The sequence below is a fragment of the Muscardinus avellanarius genome (assembly GCF_963383645.1).
Source record: "Muscardinus avellanarius genome assembly, chromosome: 2".
NCBI lineage: Eukaryota > Metazoa > Chordata > Mammalia > Rodentia > Gliridae > Muscardinus > Muscardinus avellanarius.
Window position 1 is genome coordinate 28,879,662 of NC_137787.1, and position 13,337 is coordinate 28,892,998.

The 13,337-nt window shown below is 40.1% G+C and overlaps 1 protein-coding gene across 3 annotated transcripts in view; it reads right to left on the minus strand.

Moving 5' to 3' along the window:
* The window catches only part of UNC80 (unc-80 homolog, NALCN channel complex subunit), a gene marked incomplete at both ends in the record, with an annotated part of 220,226 nt that overhangs the window by 76,982 nt on the left and 129,907 nt on the right, over positions 1-13,337 (minus strand). For all 3 annotated transcript variants that reach the window (XM_080689607.1, XM_080689608.1, XM_080689606.1), the window contains 4 exons: positions 1,985-2,116; positions 2,699-2,880; positions 7,673-7,811; positions 9,201-9,308. In XM_080689607.1, coding sequence (XP_080545733.1) covers positions 1,985-2,116; positions 2,699-2,880; positions 7,673-7,811; positions 9,201-9,308 — 561 coding nt within the window. The remainder of the gene's footprint in view (positions 1-1,984; positions 2,117-2,698; positions 2,881-7,672; positions 7,812-9,200; positions 9,309-13,337) is intronic.

The window sequence follows — 13,337 nt, forward strand, 5'->3', positions numbered from 1 at the left end:
GATAGTTACTATGGTCGAATATAAAATTTACCTCTGTTTACTAGTACCAAAGACATAGGACAAAATATTCAGATCAACCCACTTTTCAATGTCAGAAAGATAAAGAGCCACAAAGGAAAAAATATTCATTTTGCAAAACTGCCATTTTATTTACACCTTTCTTAAACACGATGCTTAGGGTGAGACAAATTCCAAGAATTTGCCCTTTAGCTAGAGCATAGTTAGTGGTCTCAGAGCAGAGAAGTGATCATGGGAGTTCTTCATTATAAATTTGAAGTATTATCTATATACAATAGTGATTCCACATCTCCTAGTTGGCCTGTAGTTACATAAAACTCTGCATAAGAGGTGTTGGTCAGTCTTTTAAAGGGCTGCATTCATAGAAGCCCCATTTTGCAGAATCTTAAAAATGACTAGAGGTTTGCTATGATGAATAGCACAACAGCAGTTAAGAGCCTTCAATAGGACCTGGGGCAATTCATTTTAGAGTCAGGTTAAGCTGGATTATGATAGGGCATAAAATAGGAATGGTGGATTAAGAAAAAGAACATTGGATATAGAATCAAGGGACTTAGTTTCAAATCCATTGTGAAGTTGGGATAGAGATCTGGTTGGCTTAAATGAACCCATCACCTCTGTAGGAGCAAAGTCAAAGATTTTTATGTTGGTGGTTGGGATGTTGCAATTACTTTGTATATGAGAAAAGAAACAAACATGCCTTTCTCTTTGGCAATGGACCACAAGATCTGAGGCTGCTGTATGTGGAAAATTAAAATAGACCTATTTTGATAGGTGAAAACCTCAGACAAACAGTTCTCCAAGGAGAACTGCAAATGCCTAGAAAATATATTCAGATATGCAAAGGTATTCAACTTAAATTCATAACAGTTTCAAAGGAGTATAATTTAAAAAGCCAGTAACTATTTTTGCCATTAAAAGTGCTAATTAAAAAATAATACACAAGTTGCTTTAGGATAGAAAAGATATTTTGTTTAAGGCAAAATGTGCAAGGCAAAATGTTACAACCTTTCCAGGGATATTTTTGTCAGATGTATAAAAACCTTTAATATTCATAAATAATCGCCATCAATTTGACAGGGATTTATTCAAGGAAATAAGGATGGATTTGTGCTAAGAGATGTGTTCTTTTTTTCTGTTTTTGCTTTTCAATATATTTACATTATTCACAATGGCGATATGGACACATTTTGAAGATTAATTTTTCTCAAAAGCTGCATAGTCCTGGTTTTTGTCTGTACATACACTGTGTTCTCAGTTTAGCTGTTACTGAGTTTCATTACATAACAGCAATGAAATAGAAGTGCAGCATAAGACCCGAGGTCTCAGAGTAGTATTTGTGATGATGATATTGACGACTAACAAAATGAGGGCCAAACATGGAAGTAAGACTCTTCTTTTTCTTATTCATGCAGGGTCAATATCTTCCCTTCCTTTCTTCCTCACTCACTCCCTCCTCTATTCTCTCCTCTCTCTCTCTCTCTCTCTCTCTCTCTCTCTCTCTCTCTCTCCCTTTCTTTTTTTGGTACTGGACATTGAATCGGGGACATTCTATCTCTGAGTTATACTCCCAGCCATTTTTATTTTGTATTTAACAGCTAAGTTGCTGAGGCTGGCCTTAAACCTGTAAACCTCCTGTCTCAGCCTTCCAAGTGCTGGGATTACAGGCGTGCAGCACTGTGTATGGTGCAGGGTCAATATCTTTAACCTTCAGGCAGTTTACATGTCATAGGTTTAATGATTATGTTTGTTTATAATAAATAGCAGCAAAAGTGCTCCCTTTGGCCAAGAAATCAATACCTGATGCTCTTAATAGCTTTATAAAATGGCTGTTGCTTTGTTTATAAAACAACACTGTGTTGACTTGAAGGTTTGCAAATACTACCAGATGTTAGTTCTTTTTGTCACAAGGATAAAGACCTCTGGGAGTGGTTTGCAATGTTGAAAGAAAGTGTACATTACTTACAGACTGGTCTTCATTAATGGGGTCCTGGACACTCCCGCTGCACTGAGGCACCCACGGAGGGTCGAACATTGGGACAGATGGCATCCCAAGAACTGGCGAGGGCAGAGTGAAGTTTATGCTGGGAGGTGGAATCTGTGGGTTCATATCAGAAGAGTGAAGTAAGATGGAAAGCGTGGAATGAGACTGAAGGTGCCAATAACACGACCCGTCATCGCAGCAGGTGTCAGAGATTCCAGTGACTTCGCATGGAATAGCAAATATCAAAAAAAAAAGGGCTGTTTTCCAAGATCTTCCGTTATATGGCACAGATAAACCTTTCTGGGCCTCAGTTTACTCCTCATTAAAACAAAGGTGCTCACAACCAAATGATATTTTTTTTGTATTAATCACCCTGGCCTTCCCCAAAGATCCATTATGTGTGAAGATAGCAAAATGTCCTGAGAATGCAACCTGAACTTTTAAGTGCTTACCTGTAGAGGCGGCAATGAGATTTTGAGGCTTATAGAAACTTGATTTTCTTACTCTCTATATTTTTATATTTCAATTTTTTTTAGCAACAAGAATTTAGTCATGCACGAGTTAGCTTTACTTATAAAATGGCACAGGAAAAAGAAGCATTTCCTAGGCTATTCACGGCGGCTCTGAGGTTCATGGCTTTGAAATAGTCTTGGGTTGTATTGGCTAATTTAATCCCACATGAAAAGCATCCTTTACCTTAAAGATCTGCTGTGCTCCCTCCTCCATCCGAGGCCAGACTTGATAGCGAAACCTCCAGAGGGTGTGGAACTTGAGGACAGCGTTCAGTCTCTGCACCGTCTCTGGGTGCTGGAACTCTGACATTAGCATGTCAGATACGGCATCTGGGACCTTCACCGCACACAGCAGGAACATGGCAGCTAGAGACAGACAACAATTCATCAGCAATAGAGTTTTAAATTTTGCTTGATTTGGGGAGAAGTGGTAACTGCTCTTATCTCTTGAAAGTGACTCCTGACTACCAGCCAGACTAGCAGCACTGGCCAAAGCCAACCTTGCTCCGGCCACTGGAAACCACACTTCACTCTTTGTCTCACCCACAATCATCCAGTAGTCAGCAAAAGAGCAGCGACAGCAAGACGGTTCTGTGAAGTAACCAAAGCTTCCATGCAAACCGAAGCTTCCTGTGGCTCTCAGGGAAGGAGAGGAGGAATGCCAGAGGTAGCACATGAGAACAGACAGAAAATCACATGCTGAAATAGGCTTTTTAGGCAATGGATGGAGCCATCCCATAGTAATCCAAAGAGACTACATAAAGACATTCACTGAAAACCACTGTTTCATTAGCTACATTAAAAAAACAATCCACATTGTAGATTCTATTAGAAACCTTTATCCTTCCCAGAGAGAGAAAAGATGGAGATGCAAGAAGAAATTCCATGGATCATATTACTCCTTCCCTATCCCCTTTTCTGTGGTAGTAGGGATTGAGTCCAGGGCATTCTGCCTCTGAGCTTTGTTCCCAGGCCTTTTTGTTTTATATTTTATTTCTTATTGCTACTGGGGATTAAACCTAGGAGCCACATCCCCAGTTCTATTTTATTTATTTTAAAATGAGCCTTCAGCCGGGCATGGTGGAGCACGCTTGTAATCCCCGTGCTTGGGAGGAGGAGACAGGAGGATAGCACTGGTTCGGAGCCAGCGTCGCTGGCTTAAGAGGCCCTGTTTCCAAATAAAAAGTATAAAATAGGTCTGGGAGTGTAGCCCAGAGGTAGAAGGGCTTCCAGGAACTCCAGTACCACCAATAAATAAATAAATAAATAAATAAATAATAAAATGAGCCCTCATTATTTGGTGAGGCTGAAGCAGGGTCTCGCTAAGTGGCTGAGGCTGTTGCTAAGCTGCTGAGGCTGGTCTCAAGCCCGTGATTCTCCTATCTCACTGTCCCACGTACTGTGATGGACCAGGCTCACCTTTATTTTTTAATTTGGGGAAAAGTTAAGTACTGATATGAAAAAAGTCAGGTACCGTGGTAAGCTATAAACTAATAAATGAGACAAAAATGTATTCTATAGCACAAAAGGAAGGTTCAGTTGTAATAATATGAATATGATTTGGAATCTCTCTTCTCTTCTTCAGAGCTGGAACAATTGGTGCTGTGCCTTAGCTTTGCCACCTCTGCTCTGAGATCCTGAGTGAGGCCTCTCACTTCTCTCAGATTCTATTTCTTCATTGGTATGATGGTCATGATGGTGATGATGATGATGATGGTGATGGTGATGATCATGGTGATGGTAATGATGCTGGTGATGGTGATGATGGTGATGGTGGTGATGATGATGGTGATGGTGGTGATGATGATGATGGTGATGGTGATGATGGTAATGATGGTGATGGTGATGGTGATGATGGTGATGATCATTATCATGATGATGATGGTGACGATGATACTCCAAATTTGTTGTTATAAAATAATAATGGAGGAAAAAGTGCTCTGTGAATAATGGACCCCAGTTGTAAAGTGTAGTTTATCTTTGAGAGGCATTGTAGTGTAATTGAAAGGGCATTCAGAATGTGCATTCAGATTTGGGTTTGATATTCTGGCTCTAACTTTGAGCTGTGCAAACTTGGGTAAGGTTGTTCAACTCTCTGACTTGAGCTTGTCCATCAGTAGGATACCATGTATGTGAGTGACATAGTTATATAACCAATTTTAATTATTGTGTGATCATTAGTTTTTTGTTGTTGTTGTTGCAATACTAGGGATTGAACCCAGGGGCATTCTACCTCTGAGCTACACCCCCATCCCTATTTTTTATTGTTTATTTTGAAACGAAGTTTCATTAAATTGCAGAAGGCCTTGAGCCTGGCTATGAACCTGTGATCCTCCTGTGTCTCAGCCTTCCAAGTAATGAGATTACAAGTGTGCACCACCATGCCCGGCTGATCATTAGTTTTTGATGAGCTCTTTTTAGCCTATCAGCTGCATAAAGCTCTACCCTTTCTCTTTTTTATTTATTTATTTTTATTTATTTATTTATTTTTGGTGGTACTGGGGTTCCTGGAAGCCCTTCTACCTCCGGGCTACACTCCCAGACCTATTTTTGCATTTTTTTTATTTGGAAACAGGGTCTCCTAAGCCAGCGCGCGGGGCTAGCTTCGAACCTGCGCGATCCTCCTGTCTCTGCCTCCCAAGCACGGGGATTACAAGCATGCGCCACCACGCCTGGCTACCCTTTCTCTTTTTTAAACCTTTCTTTAAAAATACATTGTGTCCTGCTTCAGTTTTTAAACATCGTGTTCACTCTCTAAATCAATGCAGAGCTCTACTTACTTCAATGTCCCTCCATTTTGTAATGCTCACTCATTAGAAGATCCAATATTTTTACAGCACTGTTTCCCTTGAACATCTTTGTAACAATCTGCTTGAAGAGTGACTTGCCTTTATTTCCATGGTTGGAGATGATTACATTTCTACCTTTCTGATCACTTTTTTTGGGTCTTTTGCTAGCCAGCTTCTTTCTCCAGTCCTCTGATGGCAAAGAAGGCTAATGGCTTCTTTCCTCTCTACTGAGTTTCCTCAGAGATCCTGTCTACCCTCATTGCTTCAGCTGTTAAATATACCGATTTGTTCCCCAAGTTTACCTCTGGCTTTTCTTATCAGCTCCATCCAGGTCATATCACCAACTTTCCTTCACCTAAAAACTCATTGTTTCTAAAACTAAACGATTTCACTTATTGTTGCCACATTAAACTTGTTAATAATTCATAAGCTGTATTTAATATTACATTTTGGCTCAGAGCCCATGAGTAATTTTTCAGAGCAGCTTTATGCATGCATGTATGTATATGTATATGTACATGTATATGTATGTTGTACTGGTGAAGGAACTCAGAGGCATGCTACCTCTGAGCTATCCCCCCAGCCTTATTTTATCCTTTTATTTTGAAACAAGTTCTCACTAAGTTGTGGAGGGCCTCACTAAGTTTCTGAGGCTGGCTGTGAACCTGCGACCCTCCCGTCTCAGCCTCCCAAGTACTGGGATGATAACTGTGTGCCACCATGCCCGGCTCCATAGTAATTTTACAAAGTCCACATCCCTAAGCCTGCTGTTTAGGGTCTTCGGCAATCTGAATTCCACTCACCTCTTTGCTATTTTGAACAGTTGGCCACTCTATAAAGCAACCCCAACCACTCAAATCTTGTCTCCTTAGGCTTTCCAAGGAAGCCAAGTACATTTCAAAACCTGGTGGCATAAATTTTGCCTGTATCATTTTCCCTGTTTGGCCCGCATCTAGCCATCTTGAAGCCCAGTCCACCTGCTCATATTTTCTTTGGGAGTCTCCACATCTTCCTGTTTCAAGGGAAAGTCCCCTTCCCACACTCTTACGGCTCTCCCTGAGATACATGTGATAGAGAAACAATACTTTAAAATTTAACATGATCGAAGTTACTTTAAAAAGATGTTTGTTGCAGTATAGTCTAAAAGAACAAAAGGCTGGAATTAACCTAAATTTCGACTTCTAGGTGTTGATTAAACAAATTATGGTATTTTCATTTGTCCAGTGGAATATGTTAAAGCAATTAAAAAGAGTGAGAGAAAACTATAAGCTGATGTTCAAAGATGGTCTCCAATATATCAATGAAAAATGCAAAGTGAAATCTTTTTATAGTATCTGCAATATATACATACATACTTACATACGTATATATGCATAGGGTACTTAAGAATTTCTGAGAAACTTAAAAATTGTTGCCTCTGGGGAGGGGAAATGGGTGGTCACATGAAAGAAGGTGATACTTTTTATTTCATATGCTTTTGTATTATTTGAAATTTTATCATGTGTACTACACAGTCAAAATGACTATGGAAAAATGAAGAATCCACATTTTGCACCTTGTGTCTTGGACAAGTCACTTAAATTTTAGTGAGTTTATTTTGATATTGTATTTGGACACATAAAATTATTCATATGAGATTTAGTAAAGTTAATGGTAGTAATTCATGGTTAATCTAGGAAATAACACACAAAACCCCTCTATTTTGTGAAATATAGTGAAAATACAGGCTCTGGGAAGAATTATTCTAGCTTGGTTAAACCTTGCTAAAGTTTGGATCTTAAATGTCCCCTACAGACCCATGTCTTAAAGCCCTGGTCCTCAGGGAGGTGCCATTGGGACGCACAAGGAGATGGTAGAACCTTTCATGGGTGGAACCTCCTGAGAGGTTCTTTGGTCACAGAGGGCATGCTCTGGGAGAAGATTGTGGGGCCCTCGTTTCTTCCTCTCTCTTTCGCTCTCTGGTTAGCAAGGGGAGCAGTTCTGCTCTGCTATATGTTCTCCATCACTGTTATCTGGCATCACCCCTAAAATCAATAGGTCTGTCCCTTTATGTACTGGAATATCTATAACCATGAGCTAAAATAACCCTTTTCTCTTTCTAGGTTAAATATCTCAGGTATTTTTGTTATAGCAACAGAAAGCTAACTAGCACAGACCCTGAGAGAGACCTACTGTTCTTGGGCAAATCACATACTGAAGTTGGAAAGAAACACTCACAGCCTGGATCTGCTTCCCTATATCACATAGCTAGAGTTCTAGCAATTTCCATCAGCTTGAGAGAGGAGCAAGAATGACACAAATGCCCCTCTCTTCTTTCCGCTTTTGGGCAGGGGCAGCAGTAGCTGCAGGGCCCCAGGATCTTTCTTTACCTGCTGCCCCTGCCATGTGTTCATCCATGCTGAGCAGGAGCTCCCAGGCTGCTGGCTGGATATCCCCATACATCTCCTCAGTCAGAATTGGTGCTGCCTTGATTAACAGAGACAGGGGGGCCGGCGACAAGCTCATCACCTAGAAAAGGATGTGAAATCTTTTAAAACACTGATGACTGTCTTCTTCAAGCATATGAGCTACTCCCCCTCTCTCTGCTCTCCTTAAATGACCTTAAAATACTTTCTAAAAAGAGAGCATATGTAGTTGGCGTGGTATATGAGCCTTCTATTTTACTGGCTAAAGCAAGTTGGAAAAAGAAAAGGACTACTCTTATAATGCTCTCATCACAATCACAGCTTTGCAACCATTCAGGAAAAAACTGTAGAACACGTACCACCCTTTGAGGAAAAAAAAACACAGAGAACTCATTTTGTGTTAGAGTCCTGGTGGACTCTTAAAGCCTTCCCTTTTTCTTCTTGTTAGTAGATTTCCACTGAAAAGTATAAACAATTTTTAACTTATGAAATAGTCCATTTAGAAAGCTTTTTTTTCTAAGCCAGTTGAGCTGGAATGACGTGTATGTGGTATGTGTGTGTGTGTGTGTGTGTGTGTGTGTGTGTGTGTGCACGTGAGAGAGACACACAGAGACAGAGAGATAGAGACAGGCAGACAGACAGACAGTGGGGATTGAACCCAGGGGCATTCTATCTCTGAGTTGTACCCTTAGCTGTTTTTTTTTTTTACATTTTATTTGGAAAAAGGGTCTTGCAAAGTTGCCGAGAGTATCTCTAAGTTGCTAAGGCTGGCTTCTAACCTGTCATTCTCTTGTCTCAGTCTACCAAGTACTGGGGTTACAAATGTGAGCCAACACACTGGGCTTGGGATAGGGTTTTCCTTTGAAACATTATACATCATAGTTATGACCTCAGATCCACTCACAGAATCCTATTTAATCCATAATTTCAGTGAAATTTGGTGCTAAATTTAGGTATGCACAAGTCATCATTTAAACATATTTCAGATAAGGACAAAAAGGTTTTCTCTCTTTTTCCTCTGAAGAAAGCTATGCAACATAATAATGTGTCAGGCACTGGATAAAATCAGGTAAGTGTGTCATTTCATTTAATTCATGCAATAATCTTTTGAGATAGGTCTAATGCTATACTCCCCATTTCATAGATGAGGAGACTAAGACCAAGAGAAATTAATTAACTTGACCAAAGTCTGAAGCCAGAGGAACAGACACAGGATAGGAATCCAGAGTGTGTCATTCTAAACCCTACGAGCATCCCCATCACATACATGCTGCTTGGAAATGAGCTTTCCTGGGGTGGACAGAGCAGCCCAGGTCCCCAAGCCTTGTCCACTGGCTGTTGAACAGGGAGATTCCCTCCTCATACACATGGTGGTGCTCTTGATCACCAGTTAAAGGGGTCCTTGTGTCAAAGCTGCCAATGAGCGTGTGACAGCCAGCAGGCCTTTTGCCTGGTAATGCTCCACCAATGTTTCGGACCCAGGTGCCAATACCTGAAGTCTGATGTACTTCAGCATTCCGGAGTCCTTTTTTCCTTCCAGGTTGGCATCTGAAACTCTCTTCTTCAGAGAAGGTGTCCTCAGGCACGACTTATCTGAGCACTGAAAAGGAGAGGAGGCAAGTGACGAAGGTGCTGTGCTTTCTCAAAACTCAACGCTGCTATTTCCCCCACGTTTTCCAGTGGAAGGAAGGGAGTGGTTAGGGCTTTCTATGGGCCCACACTTTCTGAAATTTAGAAAAGTTCATTTTGTAATGAAAAGGAGACTTAGAGATATTTAGCAACAGAAATATTTTGTATTATTAGTAAGAGGAATATTTAGTATTCTCCTTTTACATTTGAGGAAATTGCGATCCAGAGAAGTGGAGTAACTTCACCTAGCTGTAACGTGAGGTGTTAGCAGAATAACAAAAGGATAGAGATCTCTTGATTTCTATTTCAGGGTAAATTATATACCACCAAGCATTTAAATATATAAATATTTTAAGTTAAATCAGGTAAAATCCACTCTATCCAATAGTTTCTTGAAAGAGTTGGAAGGTATAAGTTGAACCATTTAGTCATAGAAGAAAGAAAATATTTCACAGAGAAGTGTTAGAATGCTAAAGATCAAGGACAAAACTAACAAGAGTGAGTTTGTAGAATCCATATCTAGGCCCAAGTTGTACAAGTAAAATAGTTTCTTTTTCTCCTTCTCCTTTTTCTGGATTGAACTGTACAAATAAAATGGTTTCTCCTCCTCTTCCTCCTCCTCCTCCTCTTCCTCCTCCTCTTCCTCCTCCTCTCCCTCCTCCTCCTCCTCTTCCTCCTCCTCTCCCTCCTCCTCCTCCTCTTCCCCTTCCTCCTCCCCCCCTCCTCCTCCCCTTCCTCCTCCCCCCCCTCCTCCTCCCCCCACTCCTCCTCTTCCTCCTCCTCCTCCTCCTCCTCCTCCTCCTCCTCCTCATCCTCACCATCATCATCCTCATCCTCATCCTCCTCTTTCTTCTGGATTGAACCCAAAGGCATTCTATTTCTGAGCTATACCCTTATCCCTTTATATTTTTTGAACAAGGTTTCACTAGGTTGCTAAGGTCTAGCTAAGTTGCTGAGGCTGGCCTGGAACCCAGGTCATCCCGTTTCAGCCTCCCGCATTCTGGGATCACAGGCATGCACCACCAGGGCCTGTTTAAAATGGTTTCTTCTTCTTCCTTTTAATCTACTCATCTACAGGAAGCAGCAGCTCTTCTTTCAAACTGTCTCCTCAGCCTGGGTGCAGAAGAGGCCTGCCGCATCTGAGTAAGCACAGAGGAGGCCATTCCTGCCCCGACTCTGTAACTGCCAAGGAGTGGAGTGACCCGAGCAGCTGGGAGCAGGATGGTGCTAATGGGCACAGGCCCTTGTTTATTTATCCTGAGTTCTCATTCCTCCTACTTTCGCACTCCAGGCTGTGCAAGGAGGGAGTCTTTCTCCTTACACAGAATAAAGCTCATTTGTTTTCCCAGGGCCATGTCAATGAAGCACTTTCTCCCTCTATGCCGAGGGAAAAAACAGAACTTTAAGGATTTTTGGACAGAGCTTTAGTGTTATATAGACGGGGATATTTTGAAGGAAAAGGAAAATCTAAAAGTACATGCTATGTTCCAAGAAAGTCTTTCAAAACTGACAAAAAGACCCAAGACAATGAATCTGTTATGTGGCTGATAGAGAACCAACTTAAAAAATAAAATAAAAAACCTCTTTGAAAGCAGAGGAAGCAGAGCTCTTGTGTATTTTGAAGAGAAAAAGTGGAGGTGCGTACTTGGGTATGCATATATTTCAGGAGAGAAATACTGCATTGTTTTTCCCCCCTGTGAATGTAAAAGCAATATACTGCATAAACAGCATGCCCATTTTATATAATTTGAAAACTGTTCTAAAATCCTAAGTAGTAATATTTTCCCACATGAATGTAGAGGCGTATCTGATATCGTATTAAAAAGTTAAAATGTTAAAATTGGTATATCTATGCTTGCCTTATTTCTAACAATACATGTACATTATAGAATATACAGAAAAACAGAGAAGACAAAAACACCAATAATTTCCAATTTCAATGAGAGTTATTATTTGGCTCATTTTGGCCCTTTTTTTTAACCTTTATGCATCTTAGCAAAACTGTGATAATGCTATTTGCCCACAACTTTAAACAATTCATTTCACTATGATTTCATAATAAACATTTAATAGGTTGTTATAATTAGTTTAAAATATTATTTTTGAATATTACAAATATTTAAACCCTTTTTCCTTTGGCTGTACATTTTATCTTTTTCTAGGATGTTTATAAATAATTCTTTTTGATTAAATTATAGTCATTTTAGCCAGACAGAAACAAGAAAATACTCAGCTTAGGAAAAAAAAAAAAGAGGATGAACATTTATATTAGTCTCTATCCTGGAAAATTCAGGGTTATATTAAATTCTGCCTACTGAGAACAGAAGGTATAAGTTAAGATCTTCATATATCAAATACTTAATATCCTGGCAAGTTTCCTTAGGAAGCATGGTATGTTCTGGTGGCCTCATAGTCTTGGGGGTGCTTCTTTTAGTGGAAAGGAAAGAGTTAGAAGGGCTTTCACATCAGAACAATAGGGAAGTTACTATTTTTTAATGACTTGATCAGACTTGGAAAATAGATATGAGAGGTGAGTTCATGTGTTATGGAGGCCTGAGTATACTATGTGAAGGCCCTAAAATTCCTCTACTGGTGTGACCCCTAACTCAGACTAAAAGTTATGATTACTGCTTTTTCTTTCTTTTTGCTTTGGTAACTTAATGTAAAAGTTGGGTAGATGGGATTTAGGAATTGGGTGGAGTAGGAGGCTAGTTCCAATGGTATCTATCAGTGGTTCTTCAAAGAGTAAGTGATTTCACTGGACTGTGAGATATACATGAATAGCTGGAATTATACACCATGCAGAAATCTATACAGAAACTTAAGACTAGCAACCCAAGACAAAGGGAAGCATTCATCATGAATTGAGGATGTTATCCATTGTTGAGGTGGCTGGACCAGAAGATGCAGTGATCAGTAGAGTCAGCTACACAGTTCGAGCTATCATGGGTCCCGGGAAGTGCTTACTATGGAGTGGCATTGAACTTGGACTATTGCCATTTTCCTCTATGTGTATGTCTTAGAAAAATCCATCATGGTTGACTGTGACTTTTTGTCTTGACCCCTGGTGATTATATTTGCAATGCAAAAATTAGCTGTGACTGTCTAAGGATTTATCACTGCTTGCCACGTTTGGCTCGGAAGGAGGAGGAGCCAGCCCTATTGAGTTCCTGTTCGAGGGATTTAAGTGATTCAAGGTCTGAATCTTTTCATGATGTTTGCTGGAGACAAAAATGATGCTACTTTGGGATTTTCAGTTGACCTCTTATCACATGAATTAGCTTTATAAAATTTACCCACACCAGGCCCTTTCTTTTTACGGACACGTATTACTATTTAATCCTCTCTTCTATTTCATTAAAAAGTAAAACAATTATTTTATCTGCTCCTTTTTCACCAGCAAGCACTAATTGGGAATTTACTCTATTTAGTTTTTTTTTTGGTGATACTGGGGACGGAACCCAGGGGCCTTCTACCTCTGGGCTACACTCCCAGACCTATTTTATATTTTTATTTGGAAACAGGGTCTCTTAAGCTGGCTGAGGCTGGCTTCGAACTTGCGTGATCCTCCTGTCTCAGCCTCCCAAGCATGGGGATTACAAGCGTGCGCCACCACACCCGGCAATTTACTCTCTTTAGAAGCATAATATTGGACAAGAAACAGATATAAAGGAAAAATCATAGAATTCTTTGGTGAAGGTAACATATACATATTGATGACTTATACACATAAAAACCACCTCAAGTTTGGAAGTGCACTAAAATAAACAGGACATTTTGCGAGTCACTGAGCATTGGAATGTAGATTAGCAGATTGAGTAGACTTAGATGGGCTACAAAATGTACTGGCTGCTACATATACTCTGCCCTAAAAACCAATTAAAGAAGAAATAGGAATGAAATCCCAATCGCTCAGAGTTGATTCTTGTAAGACTATTGCTTTTACTCTTGATTTATTGCTTTTTTTCTCTTTTCATTTGGGGATCTGGAAATGTGGGCA